The following is a 25,124-nucleotide window of genomic DNA, read 5'->3' as shown; positions in this document are numbered from 1 at the left end:
ATTCTGACAGGTGTGAGGTGATATCGTCACTGTTTTTCATTTGCATTTCTCTGATCAGTGATGATGAGCATCTTTTCATATGTCTTTGGCCATATATATGTCCTCTTTGGAAAAGAATATATTCAGATCCTCTGCCCACTTTTTAATTGGGCTGTTTGGGTGTTTTGGATGTTGATTTGTCTGAGTTCTTTATAAATTTGGGATATTAACCCCTTATCAGATGTTATCATTGACGAATATCTTCATAGATTCACTAGGTTGTCATTTCATTTTTTGTTGATGATTTCTTTGCTGTGAAAAACCGTTTTCATTTTTTGTAGATACATTTGTTTATTCTTTCTTTTGTTTCCCTTGCCTGTACACATACATCAAAATAAATATTGCTAAGAGAAATGTCAGAGATTTTTACTGCCTATGTTTTCTAGGAGTTTTATGATTTTGAGTCTTATATTTAAGTCTTCAATCTATTTTGAGTTTATTCTTGTATGTGGTGCAAGAAGGTGGTCTAGTTTCATTTTTTTTACATGTATCAGTCCAATTGCTTGCAATACCACTTATTGAATAAACTGTCTTTACCTCAGTGTATTTCTAGCCTTCTTTGTCATAGATTAATTGACTATATACATGTGGGGTTTTTTCTGGACTCTCTATTTTGTTCCATTGACATATGCATCTGTTTTTACACCAGTACCATAATGTTCTGATTCCTATGGCTTTGTAACGTTGTTTACATTGGGGGGTGTGATACTTCCAATTTTTTTTCAAGATCATTGTCACTGTTTGAGGTCTTCTGTGTTTTCATACAAATTTTTGCATTATTTTTTCTATTTTTCTGAGAAACACAATTGGAATTTTTGATAGGAATTATATTGAATCTATAGATTATTTTGGATAGTATGGTCATTTTAATGATGTTAATTCTTCCTATCAATGATCAGAGAATATGTTTCCACTTACTTGTTTCTTTAACTTAGTTCTTCAATGTCTTATAATTTTCCAAGTATGAGTCTTTTACCTCCCCCATTACATTTATTCCTAGGTAACTTTTTTTGCAATTGTAAATGGGATTGTTTTAGTTTCTCTTTCTGATAGTTTATTATTGGTGTATAAAAATACAATCAATTGCTAAAAATTTATTTTGTATACTTCATTGAATTCATTTATCAGCTCTAATAGTTCTTTGGTGGAATCTTTGGAGTTTTCTATGTATGGTATCATGTCATCTACAATAAATTAGAGTTTAATTTCCTTTCCAATTTGGATGCCTTTTATTCTTCTTTTTGTCTGACTGCTGTGGCTAGGATTTCTAGTACAACGTTGATTAAGAATGGTGAAAGTGGGCAACCTTGTCTTGTTTCTGACCTTAAAGGAAATGTTTTTATTTTTTGCCATTGAGTATAATATTGGGTGTAGGTTTGTCATATACAGCCTTTATTAGGTTGAGTTGTGGTCCCCCTATTCCCACTTTGCTGAGAGTTTTTATCACAAATAGGTGCTGGATTTTGTCAAATGCTATTGTTCTTTGTGTTTATATTGTGTATCACATCAATTAATTTGTGGCTATTTTACCATCCTTGCAACCCCAGAAAAAATCTCCCTTGCTCATAGTGTGTGTTTTATGTTAATGTATTGCTGAATTGGGTTTGCTAGTATTCTGCTGGGGATTTTTGCATCTATGCTCATCAGGGATATTGGCCTATAATTTTCTTTCTTTGTAGTGTCTTTATCTGGTTTTAGAATTAGAATAATGCCTTCCTTATAAAATGAGCTTGTGAGTGTTCCCTCCTCTTGAATTTTTTGGAATAGTTTGAGAAAGATAGGTGTTAATTCTTTTTAGAATGTTTAGTAAAGTTCACCTATAAAGCCAACAGGTCCAGGACTTTTATTTGTTGGGAGATTTTTGCTTACTGCTTCGATTTTGCTTGTTGTAATGGGTCTATTCCGGCATTCTGTTTCATCTTGATTCCATCATGGAAAATATTAAGTTTCTAGGAATTTATCCATTTCTTCCAGATTTTCCAGCTTATTGGCATATACTTGTTTATCGTATTTTCTTTCATCCTTTGTATTCCTGTGGTGTCAGGTGTTATTTCTCCTCTTTCATTTCTGATTTTATTTACTTGGGTCTTCTCTCTTTTTTTCTTGATGAGGCTGGTTAAGGGTTTATCAATCTTGTTTATCTTTTCAAAGAACCAGCTTTTGGTTTCACTGATCATTTTTATTATTTTTTAGACTCTATTTTCTAATTTCCACTCATATTTATTATATTGTCCCTTCTACTCACTTTGGAACATGCTTGTTGTTCTTTTTTTTTTTTTTAAGTTCCTTTAGGTGTAAGTTTAGGTTGTTTATTTGAGATTTCTTTTTGCTTGTTTGTTTCTTTGAATTTCCCTCTGAGCTCTGCTTTGACTGTGCCCCATAGATTTTGGTTGGTTGTGGTATCATTTTTATTTGTTTTGAGTTATCTTTTTTTCTTGATCTCACTGCTAACCCATTCACATGTTATTCATCCTCCATGTATTTTTGTGTTTCTCAGTTGTTTTCTTTAATCACATATAAAAACATTGCATGTGATTTCTGGATTTATACCATTGTATTTGGAGAATATGATTGAATTTATTTCATTCTTCTTATTGACAAGTGAGCTATCCTGGAAAATATTCCATGTGCACTTGAAAGAATGTATATTCTGATGTTTAAGGGTGAAATGCTCTGAAAATATCAACTAAATCTATCTAGTCTATTGTGTCATTCAAGGCCGCTGTTTTCCTGTTAGTTTTCTATCTGGAAGATCTATCTATTGAGGACATCATTGTTAATACTTTTGAGGAAAATGGATAAACTCACTGGTATAATTTCTAGCACTGTGGATGTTAAAGGATATACTTTAGGAGGTATTTGAGATGCTCTAAACACACCTTGTTTTTAAATGCTGACTTTACTTATATGGAATGCCAAACCCACGTGATATTGCTATAAAAACAGACGACACAGTCTCTTGAAATGTCTTAATAAGATATGTTGATTAAAATACTGAACAGTTATCTTACTTGAACATGTCTGATGCCACATCATCCACTTTTTTCAGATTTAGAGACTGGACTTCTGGAGGGAAAATGTTTTGGCATCTGTAGGCTCAACGTTTATAGTTTCCATAGTTTGGGCATTTCCCATAGGTGGCTGGCATGTAGTGATTTGTAATTTCTGCTAAGGCCTACATATAAATAGTGGGTGAGAAGCCAAGGAGCAGGCCGAGTCAGTCATCTAGCATCTGGCTAGAGAAAGCTAAACCAAGGGCAGGTCTGACTGAGGCCAAACATAACCTAGCTTTCTGGTCCCCGGGGAGAATGTCCCACATGCAGAAACACTACTGAGGTGATTAAAAGAAAAAAAAATGTGGGTTTTGGGAAAGAAGTAACCATCTAATAAGCTTTTAAATTTCAGCAAATGCTTAAAATGTAGCAAACTTGCCAGGTGAGCACAGTGTCTGAAAAGGAACCACTTGATGCTAAAAGAAATAAGAATTCAAGAGGAAGGAGTGAAGCATTGCAAACATTTCAATATCCATGAAGTAGAGATGATCAGTGGCCTAGCTTACCTTATAGTCAGCTTCTAAAAGCTTTCTGAAGAAACGAGAACTAAAAATGCCTCTATTGTTTTGGGGTTTTTTTGTTTTTCAGTTACTGGGACCATTACTTAACCCTTTGTAAGTTCTCTAAAATCGGGCAACAATGGCTCTGCTATTACTAGCAAATCTCTTTACAGAAGTCGGAAAGATGGCGAGCTGCAACGTATGAAACTTTATTAAATAATGTCTTCATTTAGTTTGCCCTCTATTCCCATGTAATTACAGCCAACTCTCAGCTTTTTAACCCTTTTCCGTGACCATAAATGTTCCCTCCTTTCCCCTGTATTCCTTTCTTCTTTCTCTCTATTTTTTCCTTCTTTTTTAAAAAAATTCACTTGAAAGTTGGAGGTACTTACTTAGGGAGATGTTTGATATTATGTTTTTCCAAGACATCTAATAAAGAAGAAATGATTTCTTTTTGTTTTTCCTTTGTTTCACATAATTAAACTATTTTTCTGACTTACTTTGAAATTCTTTGATTATGGAATCTCTCCAAATGGGTTGTTTACAACAGAATTATGATGGACAGAATGTTTTTACCTCCCCCTTTCCATATCAAATTATGACCTTAATTTTAGGTTGGAACTGGGTTTCAAGAATCTTATGAGACCTACTGCTCACAGGCAGACAGACAGATCTTTCATTATGTAATACTAAAAGAGTCTGGCTTTTGGGAAAGATATTTAATGTATTACATTATTTCATTATTCCAGAGTATATATTCCCTCAAAATTTGCAGTAACAAAAAATTTAAAAATATAAAAAATATATTATAGTAATCATAAGGATAGAACTCGCTTACTTTTGTGGATCTGGTAACATCTATTACATCTCTACTTTGTCTTACTTCGTGAATACAAAATCACTCCAAAATCAAATTGCTTCACTTACTTTTGATTACAATGACCTGAATTATGATAAAGTGTGTATCTTGTAGGCAAACCATTTCTAAATAAGGAATTATGGAGACCAAGCATTGAAAAGCATTATATGTGAATTCAGCATAAGATTCCATAACTAACATGTCCTTTTCAACTTATTTGACTTTGCTTGTAACACAAAATTCTGCCATGTGTGAACTCAAGCAGCAACATAGAATAAGTGGTACATACTGTCAATGTAATAGGGTGATATATTTAAACCCAAATATTCTACTAGCTACATCAAGTATAAAAGCAAATATAACAATTAAAAGATTAAGATTACCAGATGAAATAATAAAATAAAGCTCAAGTATATGTCACTTAAAAGAGAGTAACTTTCAATGTAAAGACAGAATTTTAAGGAAAAGTATTTCACATGTTATCACTATATGAATGTCAAATAAAGTAAATTTTATGTGCAAGGAGCATTATTTGAGATAAAGGTGAATGTCACATATTGGAATGATGTCAACTCTTCAGAATAATATGATTCTGAATTTGTTTATACATCAACTCATAGCTTTGAAAACATTGACAAAATGAAGATTTCCAACTATAGTGGGGGTTTTAACATGCCTCTCTTAAAAACTAGTGGAACAGACAGATGAAATATGTAGTAAGTTTATGTATTAGTGATTTTAATAGCACTGTTAACAAACAGGTGACATAGGAGAAAGCTATGCTTAACAACTGCAGGGTACATATTCTTTTCAAGTGGTGTGCAATGTTACCCCACGTTGGCTATATGCTAAGGCATAAAGCAAATCAAAACGAACGTCAAGGGATTGGAATCATACCAAATGTGTCTTTGACCACGGTGAAGTTAAGCTAGAAGTCAATAGCAAATAGATTACCAGAAAATGCTTCTAGAGGCTGGAGAACCATTGAGGGAGATGAAACAGGATGTCAGAGAAATGGGTGGGATCTAGGTGATGCGGGGCTTAAATTACTAAGGCATGTGTATCTTAACAGCATTGGGAGAGCTTTAAGGATATATCTTGGGACTGATATAATGAAGTTTGCATTTTAAAATGGTCATTCTGGCTGCAGCTGTGGTGATGGTGGGGTAAGGTAAGTGAGACCAGAGAAGCAGAACGTGGAGTGACCTGAGTCTGGAGACAGGGGCCAGCCAGGGAACTCTTATAGGTGAGGGTGGTTTTCTGAACTAGAATAGTGGCAGTAGGTGTAAAAAAAATGGAAAGATTAGAGAAATATTTAGATGGCAACATAAGCACTGCTGTCATTTGTGGACAAGAAATGACTCCCAGGTTTCTGTCTTGGTAAAATGCTGAGTTGTGGCGCCATTCACTTCAATAGTACAGAACAGAGGAGGTACGAAGGTAGGAAACTGGAGATAAAGATGGTAAGAACTCCAAGGAGATTCTATAGCCATTAAGTTCAGAACAGTGTTCTCAATCTGCAATGTACATCTGAGATTGTTAATGGTAAATAAAACCATGTGAATAGATGAGACTGTACAAAGAAAAAAGAATAGGAAATCTAGAAGAATTAGAATTAGAATCTGAAGAATGCCACCTTTAAACTTCTGATATTGACTATCATTTGGAAAAAATACAAATTGTATTTTCTTACACCTGGAGTTTTTAAGATACCACAATTATAATATCTTTACCCTACAGTTTTATTTATGTAATTCTAGGAAATAGCACCTAAAATTAATGCACTTAACACTATTAATCAACACCACCTACTAAGCTTAACATATCTATGTTGAAAACAGTATCAATTTTAACTGAAGAAGAAAAAATAGACCTTGAGAGTTAATGAGTTCAATCATACAAACCATGGTTAAGACAACTGAGGAGAGGCATATGACATGGGTGGCCCTGAAGGTCCAGATGGCATCAGAGGTCATATACCATTAAGCACACCAATTCATGTCATTGTAGATTGCTTCCAGTGGTGCTCTGGAATTTGATTGTAGAAGTGGAGGTTAATTGATTGAAGTGATAGAAGTTGGAGGGCTTGAGGGCTGGTCTCCCAGAAAGGACAAATGAGCAGGGACATCGTGTATTGTCCAGAGAATGGTTGCCATAGTATATGATTGGTGGTCTCTAGGCTGGAGGTAAAACAAAAGAATGAGAAGAGGTGATGGTTCCCATTTGGTTAGCAACAGTAGGTTTTTGTCCAAATTTAGTACATTTTTAAAAAATGAATGTGTGTACTTTGAAAGCTTTCTTTTAAAGACTTTGCCAAGCTGTTCTCAAAACAAGAAATTTGGATGGGCTGCCCAAGCACTTGAGGATAAACTAAGAATTCTTCATCTGCCACAGCTGACATTTAAACCCGGTTTCTGCTCACTTCAGGAAAAAGGTGGCTGTTCTGTCCCAGGTCCTCAGCCATTCTTAGCTTTGGTGCATATTTGAGGAAGCTTTGTTAATGAGTGGTACAAAGTGTCTTGACCTCCCTTTGATAAGTAACATTTCAATGCAGCACAAACTGCATTGTCTCTTCCATAAACCCCACAAGCATCGAGTTCACGCCCCTGCCTCTGACACAATGGTTACTACAGAAATGAATTCTTCCTGGCCTCTCACATGAGAAACTAAAAGAAGGGGAGTGCTTAGATCTGGAAGTGTCTGTGAGGTCAAAATCTCTCACTGAAGGAATAGCAGAGGTAAGATCCATTTTTAAGAATTTCCATCAGAATACTGTGGGACTAGACTTCAACTTGTCCTTGAAATTTACAGTATTCTGAACTTGCTCTTCTATTCTTCCTTATCCCCCTAGACTCAGTCTCACTGGAAGCTTACACCTGAGCCTAAATCCTGTTGTTATTCTCTTTGGCCAGGGAGTGGAATCCACCCATGCATAGCTTTCAGATTCCTGGGTTAGGGTTTGCATTCTTATAGATTTTCCCGGTACAACTCTCTGTATACAAGCTTGGACATTTGACTGCTTATTTGCTCTTCATCCTCATAAGGATGTGCCCCAATCACCTGTCTGAACACACTGTTCTTGATGTTAGATTTACTAAGATGCTCGGTATCAACCTTCACTGAGACACATTTGTTGTTTACACTTCCTGATAGCCGTGTCCTCCTGCCAGCACCTGGATTTCTTTCTCATATGTGGGTCCCAAAGTCTCCTTCTACTTTCCAGTGTCTTCTAGGCTCTGCCACATCATTGCCGCCGACTGGGCTATGCTTACCCTTTCCCACTTGACCCCATCTGCCTCCTGTCTGAGGTGTTCAACAGGTATGAAGACTCTCAAGTCAGCTCACAGTCAGCTAAACAATATAGCTCAATGCTAGGACACTGAACAGTAGTCGTCGGGAGCAAAGTATTTGCCTTCATTTTTTTTTTAATGTTTAAGACACAATCAGACGATCATATTAACAGAGCAATATTCTAAAATAAAATAGAACCAAAAAACTCCAGAACTTTTCATAGACTATTAGAGCATAAACAACTTTAAAGATTATCTAAATCAATTCCCTGTCTCCTACTCTGGTGTTCCTTTAGTGATTACATGGTAATTACTGTGTTGCATACTAATGAAAGCAATATGGTAAGCAATGCAGAGATCATTTTATTTTGTTAGTGCAAGTAAACATGATCAATTAAAATGTTGGCTCATTTCCCTGACACCTTTTATTGTTGTGAAATTATCATTCCATTACCATATTACACTTATAATGTAGCAAAGTTTCTGTATCTTCCTCCCCAAACCTTGAATTTTATTGGCTCTAACCTAATCCCGGCCTCCCCAATTTTTAGTTGTTTCTTTTTGGGAATATCTCTTCACTACACTGGGCTTCATTTTCATTATTTGCAAATAAGGAGAATGATAGTGCCTGTCTTATAGAATTGTTAACAAGGATTAAATGTGTTAATACATGTAGAAACAATCCCAACAGTGCCTGGAACAGAGTGAGCACTAACAAAGTGTTAGCTATATTAAAAACTCACACATTCAATTTTTAAACCTGGCACTTTTTTTTGGTATTAATTCATTGCCACTGATGGAGAAAAAGTCTTCCTACAGCTAGAGGTAAAAAGCTTAAAAGTGTTAAAATATTTGGGAGTTAAAACTTTGGTGTAAGTTTTAGTCAATGTGAAAATGAGGGTGTTAGATAATTTGTAGTTTCCACGGAGGATGTAGTTCCAAGGTCAAGGTACCTAAAACATTACAGTAAGTGCAACTGAGTGGGGAAAGTTAGCAAAATGAGGATGCTGATGTCGGAGAGACAAACTTTAAAGACTTTGCAATTTGTTGGAGGAGGTCATGGAGAGGACATGACTGTCAGCTGAGCCTCTGAGTTGGATCCTGGCATTTGGAGGCTCCTCACCCCCCTCCCCTGTCCTTGGAATGTACCCCGAGCCCACCATCCCCACCCTAGGAGCTGTTTCAAGGACATAGACTTGAGAGAATAAGGTGGTATTGAGGTTGGCTGGACTGAATACATGACTGAACCCAGTTAATCCTCTATATAAATTTACGAGATTCTGGCCAATGTGGATGGAGATACATGAGTAGTTACTCCAGTGGCAGCTGACAAGAAGGAGCCACTATGAGAATCAAGCCAATTTTGTCATTGAAGGCTTCATGTTATTGCTGCTCCTCGAATGAACTCCACTGTGTGATCAGGGTTCGTCTGTCTTTCCTGCTTGACTGCAGACACACGCGGAGCTTGCAACTGTGATCCTGCTCCAGGTTGAGGGGGCTGCACTAGGCATTAAGCCCAGCTGTGAACTTTCTGGGAAGCCTGTACTGAGATAACTGGCAGCAAGACAGATGTAGGGCTGAGCCAAGGACTTCCACATTTTGTACTGCTTGCCTGGGGCTACAAACCAGATGCAGGATGGATGGATGAGGGAAAGGTCCTAAATGGGGCCAAATGGTCATGCTTGACGGGAAAGTGCAGAACGTACCAGACACGAGCCAGACTGTTCCCAGGGAGCTCTGTCTGTGGGCGCACACACCTGATCTCCACGGTGAGTATGAGCCGATCACTTGTGGATATGACTAATCCATGCTTCACTTTGTATTTTTCACACTGGTCCAGCTTTGGGACAGCTCATATGGTTATAGTCTCTAAGTGAAATCCATTTCTCCGGAAAGGGAAAAAAAACTTCCCCTTTTCAAGTTTCATGATTTGTGCTTAAATCCAATTTTACGTGTTTGAGAAACATGCCTCAATTTTCCCCCCAGCTAGTTATGATTTATGAACCTCTATCTGAAGATCTCCCAATCATTAATGTTGATTTTTGTATCTCAAAACACAGGCAAAAAAATAAACAGAGAATGATGTAACAAACATCCAGAGGCTTTATTAAACTCTAACATTTTGTTAAAATTGATTCAGAATTTATTTAATAGAGACAAAACATTACAGATATTATTGAAACTTCCTGAGTATTCTACCACAGCTATCCTTCCATCTCTAAAAATTACCATCATATTGAATTTGGTGATTCTTTTCCCACGTCTATTTATGTGTTATTATTATTGCATATGTTTTCAAAATAAATGGCATTATTTATTATGCTTTTAACCCCTAATATACAGTATCATCATGTGATTTTCTTTTTAAATGAACATGTTTTTGAGATTACTTGTTTTTATACACTGTCATGGTAAGTAACCCTCGCTTCTAAAACAAACACCAGACAGCAAAATAAGATAGAAGTTTATTTCTCCTTCCAAGGAGGAGGTCCAAGGGAGTGTGCCACTTAAAATCTCTGATAGAGTCCCTCCAGGTAATGACTCAACGACCTGAGATTCTTTTATCCCACGGCTCCTCTTAGAGCCCTGTCCTTCTAGTCTCACTGAAGTTGTGAGAAAGAGGGAAGTACGCTAGATATTTAGCCATCTTGGCCAAAAAGCAACTCCTAATACTTCCCTTGACATTCTATTTCTTAGAACATGTCACACAGTCACTCTAACCACAAGGGACTTTCTGAGACGCAAAAACAGCACCAAATGGCTTCAGAGCATTAATTAGAAACTGGTGCCATTAATCGTCGTCTTTAATTTGTAGAGCTGTGGCTGCTGCTTATCAGTGTACTATATGAGCAGTGGGTAGACATGCACTGCTTTTACAATGTGTTAACTCTCTGCTTAATAAGAAAATACACTGAGGTTTCTCCTTTCATTCATACACCCCTTGTATATCTTTATTCCATTCATTTATTAAATATGTATTTTTATGTCTGACAATGTACCAGGATTTCTGCTAGATATTATTCCTAGAGGAGGGCACAACTGAGCAAGGAAAATATATCTACCTAACTACAGAATTATGGAGAGAATGTTCAAATAGAGGTTTAACCAAATGCTGCTGCAGCTGAAACATTAGCGATAACTCCACGTTAACATTCCCAAGGATGGGATGGGCAGAGAAGCTCTGTAGAAATAGAATCCAGCATGAATGCTTGCTTCTGTTTATACAGAAAATTGGAGCAGTTCAGTATTAAGTATCAAGTAACATAAAGAGGGAGAGATTCAATGAAGGAAAAATAATAGAAATAATATAAGTAAGAGGTAGGGTCATGGTTTCTTACGTCCTCGGGAACAAAATGTGAACCAGGCTGCAAAAGCCAAAAATTCTTTAAAAATGCTTCATTCTTTGCCATAAAAAATTCATATTCTCGGATGCTGAATAAAAAGTCTATTATATTTATTATTTTTCTTTTCCATCATTAAAAATGTTCTAGCTCTTTAAAATAATTTAATAGAACATTTTGGAAAGTCGTAATCATAGAGTTGATTAGTAAAGTGACAGAGTGACATTTTAGTGAATTATAAAAGTGCTTAATAATTTTCTGAATAAAAAAGGAATAATCAGTGCCAGAAATGTTCTTTTCTGTCCTCTAGGTGTCAGGGTTTTGATTGTGCAGACAATTTAATGAACACAGTGATAGTCCTTGGTTGAAATGAGAATAGAATCAGTTTTTGAACTAGGTGCTAAAATGACTGACATGTTTCATTGGGAAATTTAACTTTTAATAAACATCACGAACTGTTTTTAAAGAAGAGATGGAGAATAATGGAATTGATGCTTCTTTTTTGACTGGTGAAAGGGATAATGATTTATTTATAGAGAGAGATGTTTGGAGGTAATTGACCTAAAATTAAATGGACTAGATGTGTGGCCTCCTGCACATGATACAGTTTCTATTTATCTCACTATTTCCCACCTTAAAATGAGAATATTGGGTTAGGTTGTTAAATTTCCTCCTGATGTTAACATTCAAGAAGCCTAAAAGAGTGTTTGGCAATGTGGTTTTGATATGACATAACTGTCAGAAGAAAGTATTATAACTCTGGCAATGATGTGACATTATATACATCTTCAGGAATACTTTCCTAAGTATAAGTGATGCTTTGCTGATGCCTGCATTACTCGCACATTTACTTAAGCTCCTCGGAAAATTAAAAATGAACGTTTCCTTAACTGAGTACTACATACAGCATAACTTCAGAGAAATATTGAAGAAATATCAGATAGACTTCTGGGAGAATCTTACTCCTGGCAACTATTTTAGGAAGCCACCTAAGGGCTGACTTCAAAGAAACTAATAAGAAACAACTGGAAATAAATAAGAATATATAAAATAAGAAAGTGTAAATATAAACAATAAAACATAAAAAAGCTTCAAAATCCAATGACGTATTTCTCATAGCCGCTCACACGCACGTACACCCAGGCTCCTGTTCGATCACCACGTCTGCAGAACATTGCCATGACACTTACTTTCTTGGTGGCCTACTCCGGCCTCGTCACTGTGTCATGAAGAGCACCAGATTAATCCATGAATCAAAATTGCTCACGCTGTTGTGAAAAATGTTGTTGGACACTGCTTCGGAGCCCGCAGATTGTGCTTATTCATCCACAGGTTGCTAAAGAGAGATTCAACATCAGGATAACTGGTTATTCTCTCTTTGCACTTAAATAATTAATTTGTTAATTGCACATTTCAATTACTGACTTCTCTCTTCTGAAACTGAATTGCTTATCCTGTTGTTCACCCATGTTTTTATTTTGGTTTTTCTTTCCATTAGAAATATGTTACCTTTTCCTCTTTAACAAAGAATTAGTTTTGTCTAATCAATTGTTGAATTTGTAAATGTTTCTAGTTACTAGGTATGAGATAAATGCCACAACAAAATAATGTAATAATATGAGAGATCTAAAATTTTAGAATATGCCCTGGCTGGTATGGCTCAGTGGATTGAGTACTGGCCTGTGAACCAAAGGGTCGCCAGTTGGATTCCCAGTCTGGGCACACGCCTGGGTTGCAGGCCAGGTCCCCAGTAGGGAGCGCGTGAGAGGCAACCACATATTGATGTTTCTCTCCCTCTCTTTCTCCCTCCCTTCCCCTCTGTCTAAAAATAAATAAATAAAATCTTTAAAAAATAAAATAAAATTTTAGAATATATTTTTCTTCATTTTGTGGCTATTTACTGAAAATTTATAAAATTTGTAAAGTAAAATTCATTTTCTTTGAAAATAAACTTTCAAAATCATCTATTCTAATGTTGGTTTAGTTAAAAAAATTAATGAGATTGAATCTAAATAATTTGTAACTGAAGCTCCAGACCTCAAAATTCATTAATTTGGGGGAAAAATACTGCACTTCTTACCTGACTAATGGAAGATTCGTTGACTCCTCATATTGGTTGATCCGTCAGCAATACTTGATACAGTTGATCATTTCCTTTTCCTTAATGTACTTTCTTCCCTGTTTCTCAGGACACCTGATTCTCCTGGTTTTCGTCCTACCTGCTGTTTGTTCTTGGTCTCTTTTTCTAGTTCCTTTCTGTAGATTCCAACCTCAAAAATGTTGGTGATATTATGAGGTTCACGGCATTAAATATTCTATTTTATTAGTTTGCTAGGGCTGCCACAGCAAAATACCTCAGACTGGGTAGCTTAAACTATAGAAACTTAGTTCTCTCAGCTCTGGAGGTCGGAAGTCCAAGATCAAGGGGTCAGCCTCCAGAACTGTGAGAAATTAAGGTCCTGAGGTCTCTCTCCTCGAGATGGCCCTGATGCTGCTGTATCTTCGCATGACTTTTCTGTGTCCCAGTACTCACGGTGTCTTTTCCTTTTTCATAAGGACACCAGTTATATTGAATTATGGTTCTATGCATATAACGTCATTTAACTTTAATTACTTCTTTAAAAGGACTATCTCCAAATACAGTCATATTGAGGGCAGGGCTTCAACGTGTGAATTTGGGGGAACACACAATTAAATCTGTAACAAATCATCTACATGTGGATGACTTTTAATTTTTATCTCCAGCCAAGACCCCTTTCTTGAAATGGAGTTATCCACGTGGGTCCAATTTACATGACCCAAACTGACTGGTATAACACAAACCCCCTTTTCCACCCAGAGTGTTTCTCCACATCCTCGCCCTCCTAGACAATGGCAGCCCTTCCATCTGCTCAACTCAGAGACTACACAGTCACCCTTAATTTCTCTTTCCCTCACACCCCATACACAATCTTTCAGAAAGCCCCGTTCACTCTTGCTTCAAAATACACCCAGAAAATGACCACTTTTCACCACCTTTACTACTACTATAATTTCCCACCTGGATTAGGACAAAACTCCTTCCACCTTTACCCCCTAGCAGTCTGTATTCCAGAGCAGCTACAGTGATTCTCCTAAAAATCAGATTATACTGTTCTCCATGTCAAGTCCTTGCACTGGTTTTTCACCTTACTCAGAATAAATCCTTTAACTCTCTACCCCGTCTCCTGCTGCGTGTTGTCTCTCCCTCTGCTCTTGCATCGCTGGCCTCCTTAAACAGGCCAGACACATTCTCACTTCAGTATCTATGCCATCGCTGTTCTTGCCGGCAATGTTCTCCCTCAAAGATCCTCATGCCTCACTCCATCACTTCCCATAACCCTGTACTCAAATGTCACCTTTCCAATGAGATCTTCCCTGACATCTTAATGTTTTAACAAACACATTCCTCCCCAGATTCCTTTTTCCATTCCCTAGTTTGCATTTTATTTCTCCTATCACAGTTTTAATACATAGTATGGTTTACATATTTTCCTTGCTTATGGTCCATCTCCCTTACTGGAATATAAACTCCATGATGACAAGAATGCATTTTTATCAGTTCTGTTCACAGGTATATACTCAGTACTTAGAACAGTGTTTGGTTAATATTAGACATTCAATAAATGTTGCTGAACTTATTTATGCATTTACCCAATAATTCAAAAGATATTTGCTGTGTATCTACTTTGTGCCAGACACAACTATAGATAAGAGGTATGCATTGGTGAATTAAAGAAAAAGTTTGTTTTCCTTATAAGGCTTCAATTTAGTGGTTTTACCATAAGAATGCATGAAATAATAAAAAACACAGAAATCTCGGCCGCAGAAAATGCTGAACTACACATATCATGAAGTGGGAATAGAAATGGAAGTCATTCATGGAATGAATGAAGGCCCGCGAGTACCTCCGTATTTTTGGCTCTTCTCCAGGTGTGGAGATCTTTGATCATCTGTGGTCTTCACGCAAGTGTTTCACCCTGTCACAACTCAACCACTATCTCTGTTACTTCGGTCGGTCTTCTGGGAGAATTCTCCATTATCCGTTCACCGACATTTGGATATCTCACTCACTACGCTCCACATTTTCCCCATCAGAGGAACAGAGCAGTTAATGATACTAGCTTTAGATTTTGACTTTGTGAGCAGGAATCTTGGCTCTGTCCCATTAAGCTGTGTGGCCGACAAGAAGTTTCCTTTTCCACATGTTGTTCTTTTGACCAAAATCTGAAAAATGAACACAATATTACCAAAGTTTAGACATGTTATACGTAAGGGGCCAAGTCTATAAAGACTTAAAACAGTACTTAGCACATAGTAAGCACTAACTACCCTTTACTTTTTCTTTTTTAATTCATAGTTTCTACTTGAGAAGTATGGCTTATTCAAAGTATATGCTTCTTTCTGCTTTATTATAACCCATTAACTTCATGACACATGCTGCAACTCATAAATATTTAATTTCTGGATGTTTTGCCTATGGCTTCGGAATAATTGCTTAACAATTACTTTCAGTTTCACTGAATTTAACCTAAAAATTAGAGAAGAATTTGTTTTACTGGCATATGTTGCTTGTCACTTCATTTTGTGTCTTAATTTCTTCTTTCTTGTGTTGATGTTTTGTTTTGCTGTAGTAATCTTCAAGTAATTCTTGCTGAGAGGATCTGTGGGGGCTACTCTTTTGCAGTACTTTTATATCTAAACATAATTTTATATTGCCAAAACAACTGAATGCTAGCTTGTGAGAGTATAGAATTTACACTTCAAAGTATTTTTCACTCAGAATTTTAAAAACATTGCTTCACTGATGTTTCTGGTGCACAGGTTAATAAACTTGTGTTTGTTTTTCTCTTGTTAAAAAAGAATTTCTGGTATTAAATTTACTGTAAAATGACAAATTATTCTCTTTTCTATGTGGATAATATAATTTCTTTTTCTCTAGAGAAAGTTGGGGGTTTTTTTCTTTATCAAAGATACTTTGGAAATTCACCAGAATATGACTAATTAATACTGTTTAACATTCAATGAGCTTGTTCAATCATAAAACTAATAACTTTTGTCATTTCTGGGACATTGCTATTTCTTTTATTATTTGCTCTCATCCTTTTTTATTTTTTCTTATGAAACTTCTGGATCTCTTTTCAATGACTCTTTATTTTGTCCTTTGCAATGCAATCTTGATAATTACTTCATTATATCATCTGCCTTGTTAATAACATTTTCACTTGTGTCTTTCAATATGTCTATCAAATTTTCTTTTTTCCTTTAAAATTTTTATTTATTACATTTCAATTTCCCAGAACCCCAGTTTTTAATTTTTGTCATGACTTTTGAATTTTGTTTTTGCCTAAGAATTTATTCTTTTTATAAGGTATTCTGTATACTTAAATCTTTCTCAAGCTATTATACTTGCTTTAAAGTGGTCTTACTTTCCATGAGAATTTAATTTCCTGCTTGTGGAATTTATACTTTTTTTCTTCATGTTATTGATTTTCCTTAAAGATTTGTTACCTTTGACTATATGTATACATGCATACACACAGATATATATAGATATATACATATATATATTCATATTAAATGGTATTTTATTTCTTAAACCCAAATTAGAATTGTTCTATGCTATGGTTATCACATTTCTGATTCTGAAAGGGAAGGAACCCTGTAACTTTTAAATATTCCACCCAATATTTATTCAGCTTTAATATATAGAAGTGACTTTATGAATAAAGAAAGTATTTGTTGCTTAAAATGTTGGATGATTTAGGTTTTATCTCCAAGAGAAAAAAGGTTTTTGTGGATTGAATTTCTTTACTCAGAAATTATTATTTTTTAAAAATTAATTAATTGCACCTTGCTACATCATTTCAGTGATCAGGTTTTCCAAAATTTTCTTCAAATCCCTCTTACAATAATTGGAAGCATTTCAGTGACAATGAACTAAAAATGATACATTGGTAACATTTGATCTCCACTTAGTAATTGTGAGTATGTATTCAATACAGGGCCGAGAAGAAAAAAAGTTTCATTTTCCAACAAAATCTCCCACTTTCTTTTTCTAATCTGGTTCTTGTCCAGCTGCAAGTTGGGACATATTCCTTTCTTCATCTTCCTTCCTTCCTGCAGTCCTCTCATCACCCACTCCCGTCGCCACTGCAGACATGATTCTATTCAGTTCTCCCTGCAATACCACCATTCTCTTCACCGCCATCGGCTGTAGAACTCGAAGCCTTACTTGAGTTTTCACCCACCCCGACTCCTCTAAGTTCTTACCCCTGTCAGTCCATGGTCTAGCAGAAAGTATCGACTCTTCCGACGTGTCTTCCCTGACACTCCACGGTAAAACGGGAAGTTCTCATTTCTAGCCTATTCTGCATTGTAAACTGGTTATTCGGATGTGTTTATCCTGTTAGTTAATTTTATCTTCCACTGCTGTATAATTCTAAGCATATTTTTGAATAAAAGTTTGAACCCTGATCACCTGGCAATTTGTAACACTTTTATTATCCAGTTAATCCCCAGGCACTAAAAACTTAGTTTATGAAACGAGTAAGATGAAAAGTACTGGTGTAAATAATATCTACTAAAAACCAATGCTAAAATCTCTACACATTGACAGAGTTATGAATGGCATTTTTTAAAATGACAGTCTAAAGCAACATGTCACTGGTAACAACCTTAATCGCCACTCTCCTTGATTTTCGCCTTCCCACAGCACCACGCTGGTCAGCCAGAGGCCGCAGCGCCAGACACTTCCAGTGGGAAGAGTGACCCTTCATAAGTTTCTGCTTTGGGCGCATAGGTCTGTTGTGCTTAAAGAAAAAAAAAATCCTAATTCTAGCTTGTTCTAAAAATGTAAGTAGCTCATAATGTAGGATAAATATTAAATGCATTTAATTACATAGAAGAATTTCCAAAAATCATACAACTACCTCAATAGAAGTTAAACAAAGTATTTTATGATGGCAAAATTTTTCCATAATTGTGTACTGCTAAAGAGTATAGGCTGTTATTAGACTATATGAATTTGAATTCTATCTCTATCATTTAACTTTTGGCCTTGGATAATTAATTAACTTTGTTTCACAGTTACTTCATCAGTAAAACAGAACTAATTATAAAATCACACTTTGCAAGGTCTTATAAGCACTAAATATATTAAGTGTTTAAAAAAGTATTGGTAAAAAACAAGCCCTATAAAATGTTTCTTATTCTTACCAATATAACATTAGGATTTTTAATAAAAGCAATAACTTGAAATCCCTCTATTAATAAGACAGAGTATATAATTTAATATACGAAATTATATATTTGTCTAGGTAGAATCCTCTTTAAACAAGAAAAGAATACCCTTGTAATCACTTAAATAGTGGAAATAGTAGAATTCATAAAAATGGTAATTTGAGAAGTAATTCAAAAGAAGTATAAATATATAAAATAATAAAGTATGAATTCATTTAATATAATTTACAAAAATATCATAGCATAATGATTAAAAGTTAAAAGTATACTTGGCATGACATATGTTTTAACCTTAACAGTTCACATTAGAATATATGAATTAGAAGAGCTAAAAAATACCAAGTAATAAAAGACATTTTTTTGTGTTAGCAGCTAAAAGTCTGTTAAATAACTGACTTTTATATAGCTGGAAACAAATTTTTTCAACTAATATAATAAAACCACAGAGATTAAATTTATATGCAAAAAATTAAGTGAGACCATTTCCATTGACACAGATAATAATGCCACTTAAGTTAATTAGTAAATTTACTGTAATAATGTTTCATAAGATTTTATAATCAATCAATTAATACAGTACTTAATCTATAAGTTAAAGTATGAAAGCATAACAAAGGACATATACATGGTTTGTTTTTTTTTTTCATTTTTAGATATATTTTTATTGATTATGCCATTACAGTTGTCCCATTTTTTCTCCCCTTTATTCCCCTCCACCCTGTGCACCCCCTCCCACTAGCATTCCCCCTGCCCCCACTTAGTTCATGTCCTTGGGTCATACATATAAGTTCTTTGGCTTCTCCATTTCCTATACCATTCTTAACCTCCCCCTGTCTATTTTGTACCTACCATTTACGCTTCTTATTCCCTGTACCTTTTCCCCATTCTCTCCTCTCCCCCTCCTTGCTGATAACCCTCCACGTGATCTCCATATCTATGATTCTGTTCATATACATGTTTTAAAAGGTGACTACCTTATCAAAATTCAAACTGCACTAATAGTGATTGTGATAAAAATTAGATTATATCATGTTATATCATGTTATAAATGAAAGTTTGTACTTCAATCTGTTGTAAAATGAGTAAGTTGTTGGGATCCAATGAACAGCATGATGGTTATAGTTAATAATATTTTATTGCGTACTTGAAATATGCTGAGAAAGTAGATCTTAAGTCTTCCCATTACAAACACACAGATGTTCACTATGTGAGGTGATGGACATGTTAATTAACTTGATGTAGTAAACATTTCACAATGTATATGTATATCGAATTATCATTATATGTATTATATAATTGAATATGTATCCATCTTAATCCATTGTTGTGCATGTAGTCAGGTAAAGATTCACTTTTTTGTCCCTAGTAGATAATAAATTGTCCCCACAGCTTTTATCAAATAGCTTATTTTTTCCCATTCTTCCTGGAAGCAAGGAATATTTTTATGCTTTTTATTTGGCTGTACTATTTTCCGTCTCTCTGCATGAATCCCACTATTTCACGGGCTGAATGCACATGGTTTCAATTTCTGTAATATCTGTAGTTCAGTAGGTCTTCGTGTCTCAAAGGCAAGTGCTGCAGGTCCTCCCCTTTGGTTTCCTTCTTCAGAAGTTTCTTCTCTTGTCCTTTTTACTTTTTGTTCTCCACTCTTGCATTTGAGTTTTAGAATTGGTTTCTTAAAATCCACTACAAATATTGGAATTTTCATTCATATTGATTATATTCCTTAGAGTGGATAAAATTCACACCTTTATAGTCATCGAGTCTTCCCAGTCTCAAATATGGTACATTTTCCATTTATCTAGGTCTTTTTTTTGTTCATCCATAATGTTATATAGATTCTTTATAAAGCCCTTACACATCTCTCTTTTCCATTATTCTTGGATATGTTATAGTTTTGACTATAGTTATTGTAATGAAATAAGTTTTCTTATTATGTTTTCTTATTGGAACTACTGTGTATAGTAATACTGCTAACGTATATTTAAGTGTTGTTTGATCTTGAGTCCAGCAAGCTGGCTTAACTCTCATTATTATTCTTATATGTTTGGAGATGCTTTTGGGTTTTCTTTTGAGATAGACTTCCTTTTCCATTTTTCTATCATCCCCCAATATGAACTGTCTCATTGCAATATTATACTTCTGGTATAATGGAGAATCTTCATATTTTAATGGAAATGCTCCTTTATCAAAATTAGTTAATTTTCAAGTATATGGTTTAAAAATAACTTTATAATTATATGTTCATATCTATCAACATTTTTCTTTAATTTTTTTTCTTGGCCAATATATAGCAAAGAAAAAAATGCCCAATATTCTCTTACTAAATGCTGAATGGTTATATTTATGTACCTACTTATTATTTCTATGGTTTCATTTTTTACTTTTAAGTCCTTAATTCAGCTGAAACTTATTTTAGCAAAAAGTATAGTGAAATGCTTACACGGTATTAATTATTTTCCAAAGATAGTTTTTTATTATTTACTGGAAAACCTTTATTTATCCATAACTATGAAACATTAATTTAACTATATGCTTAATTTTTTATACAGAGGTTAATTTCTTGGGAATTCAGAATCGAGTTAGGGTTAGTACTTATCCTTTATTTATGGTAAAGAAGCTGCTTTATAGTACTTCCAAACAATTATTATCGCCTTTCTTTCATATACAACCAACCTAATACATTCATTCACATTAGATTTAAGCTGACTGGAGGCCAAATAATAATGGACTAGTTATGACTGCAGAGTTGCATACTTCCTAGGCACACAATAGATGCTCAATAAAAAGACGCAAGAATGAATGCAAACGAACTTTAGTTATATTCTTAAACTACAAAATTAAATACCTATTGTTTTGCTTCAACAAAATCTGTATTAGTCCTCTCTTTAAGGAATACCACCTACGTGTGTTAAAACTACATGGTGTCTCTGACATAGCTCATTAAAAACAACTTTAGCCCACACATTATTTGCCGGGACTCAGCAGTTACAAGAAAAAAATAAATAAGCAGGACCAATTTGAAAGTAAAGCCATCCTTTTCAAGTTTGATCCTAATTCAAAATAGAATTTAAAGTTGCTTTCTACATTCTAATTAATATACGTATCCACTGAGAATATGCGTAAGAATATGTCTTGATCTTGAGACCCCTCCGTCCCAGTTGGGTGATAATTTTCACAATCCTCCTTTGTCCCTCTAAGAGTTATCCAAAGGTAGTACAAGTAGGAATGGCCAATGTCCCTCAGAAACAGCTTTAACAAAAAAATGAAAATTGAGTTGAATCTTGAAGGAGGGAAAGTCTTAATTAGGAGGATTGGTTTGGGGGGAAAACAAGCAACTTCACAGAGGAAGTATTGTCTTTTCCAAGCCGTGATGAATCTCACACTGGGTCTCGATCCGGTGATTTTTAAATTTTTCCAATTTTTACTTATTTCTTATTTCAAATGTATTCATTTCCCAAGTAGTTACAAAATTATTCAATACAGCTTACACACACACTATATATATATATATTCAGTGCAACATATCTGTGTTTAAATTAGTAAAGTGTGACAAAGGAAAATTAAATTTAGAATTCCAAGTCATCAGGGAGAAATGTAATATATCAAAATGCAGTCACTAAGATCTTATATAATTATTAAAGCTGAATTGTACCTACATTCTGAGATTCCCAGTGGCCAAAGAAAATAGAGAAGTTGATGAATTTTAGGATTCTTATTGCCAATAAGTTACAAACTATTCAGGAAATGAAATAATTCTCAGAGTACTAGGGTTTGGGAAAATTTTTCTCCCATAGTTCTTCATACATAAGATACTGATTGATAGGATAGCCTTTATCCTCAATAATATCCAATAATAGATGTGATAATGAATGTCTTATGATTTTTTGTTGTGTGATTCCATGTAGGTGAAAGGCATAATTTAAAAGCCAAATTTAGTGAAAGAGATCTGCACTAGGGCAAACTAAACATTAGAATTCAAGTGCACAAAGTCAGAGATGGTCTTCCTTAATGCAAGGATGAAGTCTTGGCTCTGTGGCAGACATTGTTAAATGAAACCCTGGTTGTTATTCAAAAAGAGGTTTTGGAATTCGTGACCAACTGGAAAACATATATCCCAATAAAAGCTTTGTAAGTTCAACACAGTGAACACCACAGTAAATACTTCTTTTATGAATTAAATTTGCCTAGCAAGGCTGATAATTTGTAACCTGTAATGCATACTTCAGTTGACAAATTCCACATGGAATGGGACTCTGCATGCTGTCTTTTTCACTGTTGTATCACCAGCTTTTAGCATAGTGTCTCGGAGTAAATGTTCAATGAACATTTGAGGAAAAATGAATGAACAAATGAATGACATGAACCTCCACACATCTTATTCTACAGTCCAGGTTTTGCAAAGTGTTGTGCAGTATAGAGAGGTTCTTTGCGTCACCAAAACCCTGAAGCATCAATCTTCTTTTTTACCCATTAAAAGGTGATCCATATAAATTAAAAAAGTAGGCCTCACATGCTTTTAGGAAAATTCAGAAAACTGATTAAGGGCTAACATTGTCCCCAGAAGAAATAACTTGACTGTTTAAGGTTGTTGTGAGGCTGGAATGATAAAATAAAATTAATGCAGATGTATAAAGTCAAGATTTACATCTTTGTAAATGTACAATTCTTTAGGCACCTTCCAAAAGTCTCTAAGTCCTGAACTTCCCAAATATTTGATGCCTCCATAATACCATAGACCCTTGCACTAACCTTCTCTCCATGCTAAAGTTCCTTTTGCTTGGAGGTGCTATAATAACCCTTCTGTCTTCTTGTTTTCTCTACCTGTTTCCTCTCATTGGGGTATATGGTTCAAAACACAGGGTAGTTAGTTCCATAGACTCTGGCTTAAAATTCTGATTCCACCATTTATTAGCTGTTTGATGTTAAACTAGTTACATTACTGTTTTTTCCCAGCATTGTTATCTATAAAATGAGAATAATATATATTACATTTGTATGGTTTATAAAGTTACAAGTGATAATAGGTAATGTACACAATAACCAGCAAGTGACAAATGTTCATTGTTCTTATGATTATTCTACCAGGACATTCTGTGTAAAACCTAAATCTGACCTTGACCATTCTTACTTAAAACCTTCAGTGATTTCCAGAGGCTCAGATCTGTATAGTGCAGTATGTAATTTTTACTTATCATCTAACTTCAGCTTCCCTTTGCACCTCCATCACCCAGCATCCCTACCTCCCTCTGTTTCTATTCTGCTCAGCTTTTCAGGGGTCAGCTATCCCAGTAGACCACAGTCTTTTAAGTCTTTAGGTTTTGGCACATGCTGCTTCCTTCTTTTGGCATGCCCCTCCCTCCTTGCTTTGGCAGAAACATTTCTCTTTCTTTGGAAACCATTTCCTACTTCTCCCTGATAGAATTAACAGCCATATGTCACCATAGCACTGTCTAGAGATAGATATTTCATTTACCTATAATTGCGTGTGTCTCTCTCTGATTTGTCTGTGAATTTCTCTAGGACAGGAATCCTCTTTAAGTCATTTCTAAGTCCCAGAATGCCTATTACATAGTAAAGATGAAATATATACTGTTAAATAAATGAACAAACACCTAGCACAGGGCTTCCCGCCCAACATGCGCTCAATAGCATTTGTCGAATTGCACTGATTGAATTTAATTTAATTCAAACAACTGTTGCTCCCACAGAACCCTAATCTACTTGCAAACAGAGAGCAGACCCTTTGGGTGTTTCAGGGTCCTTCTGGGTTACTAAATACGCTCTAACATGCTGGCAATTTAAGAAAGAGGTTTTCCTCACTAGAATCTAGAAAAAAAAGTGGAACTTGGGACTTGTAGCAGAAAGGGCTATAGAAGAAGGATTGCCTGCCCAGAGATGCTGTCTCATCGCTTGTGTCATCCCCCCGCCCCCACCATCATGCCTGGAGAGACGCGAAAGGGGAAAGGAGGAGGAAAGAAAAGGGATGAAAAATTTGACCCGCCCCTGCTCCTCTCCCTCCCACAGAGAAGGTCTGCACTAAGACAGACAGCCTAAAGCGCCGCCCAGGGGCACCAGATTCTTGGAGTCCTCAAATAATCCGTCCCGTCCTTTCTTCCCTTCTTCTCTGGCTTTCCCTCTACCTTCACTTTTTCACTCCTTCGTCCTTCCCCTCACACACACACACACACACACACACACACAAACACACACACACACGCACACACACGCACACTGGGGACCAGAGAACCGCCCTGCTTCCAAATTCCCTGTTCTAGGAGCCCCGTGACTGTCAACGAAAGGTGCCAATCACAGGCAGCCAGATGCCTGCGAGTTGAGTTAATAAATAAATAAATAAATAAACAAACCCCACAGGTTGAGGGAAGAGAGGAAAGGAACATAGCAACCTCCAATCCGTATACACATGCACGTAGAATCCCCGACAAGCAAACAGCAGGCTATCTCCGACTACTCTGAGGACGACGGGCACCGCAAACAGGAACTTTAAAGGGTTTGAAATCTGTTGCCTGTTCCACTAGGAATATTGTTTGCAAGGCACAAGGTGTCTTTTGGTAGTGAGCACCCTCTGCGCATGCGCAGGTCCATTCGGGGGAATTACTGCCCTGCCGCCGACTAAGTTGCATTCCTTGAATCTTCGCCGAAAAGACAATTCTTCAATCAGAGTTAGTAATGTGGAGAGTACAAAATCGGGAGAGTCTGGGGCTTCTCTCTTTCCCTGTGATGATTGCCATGGTCTGTTGTGCACACAGGTGAGCTGTTGT

General features: G+C 35.7%; 1 protein-coding gene across 1 annotated transcript in view; it reads left to right on the top strand.

Annotated features, from left to right (window-relative positions):
* Window positions 1–24,901: 24,901 nt before the first annotated feature.
* Window positions 24,902–25,124, top strand: part of GABRB1 (gamma-aminobutyric acid type A receptor subunit beta1) — a 318,721-nt gene continuing 318,498 nt past the window's right edge. Inside the window, exon 1 of the mRNA XM_024573757.4 lies at window positions 24,902–25,112. Within this exon, the coding sequence (XP_024429525.1) occupies window positions 25,033–25,112 (80 nt within the window). The 5' untranslated portion in view covers window positions 24,902–25,032. The remainder of the gene's footprint in view (window positions 25,113–25,124) is intronic.

The sequence above is a fragment of the Desmodus rotundus genome, chromosome 4 (assembly GCF_022682495.2).
Source record: "Desmodus rotundus isolate HL8 chromosome 4, HLdesRot8A.1, whole genome shotgun sequence".
NCBI classification, from domain to species: Eukaryota; Metazoa; Chordata; class Mammalia; order Chiroptera; family Phyllostomidae; genus Desmodus; species Desmodus rotundus.
This window is presented reverse-complemented; position numbering and strand designations above follow the sequence as displayed.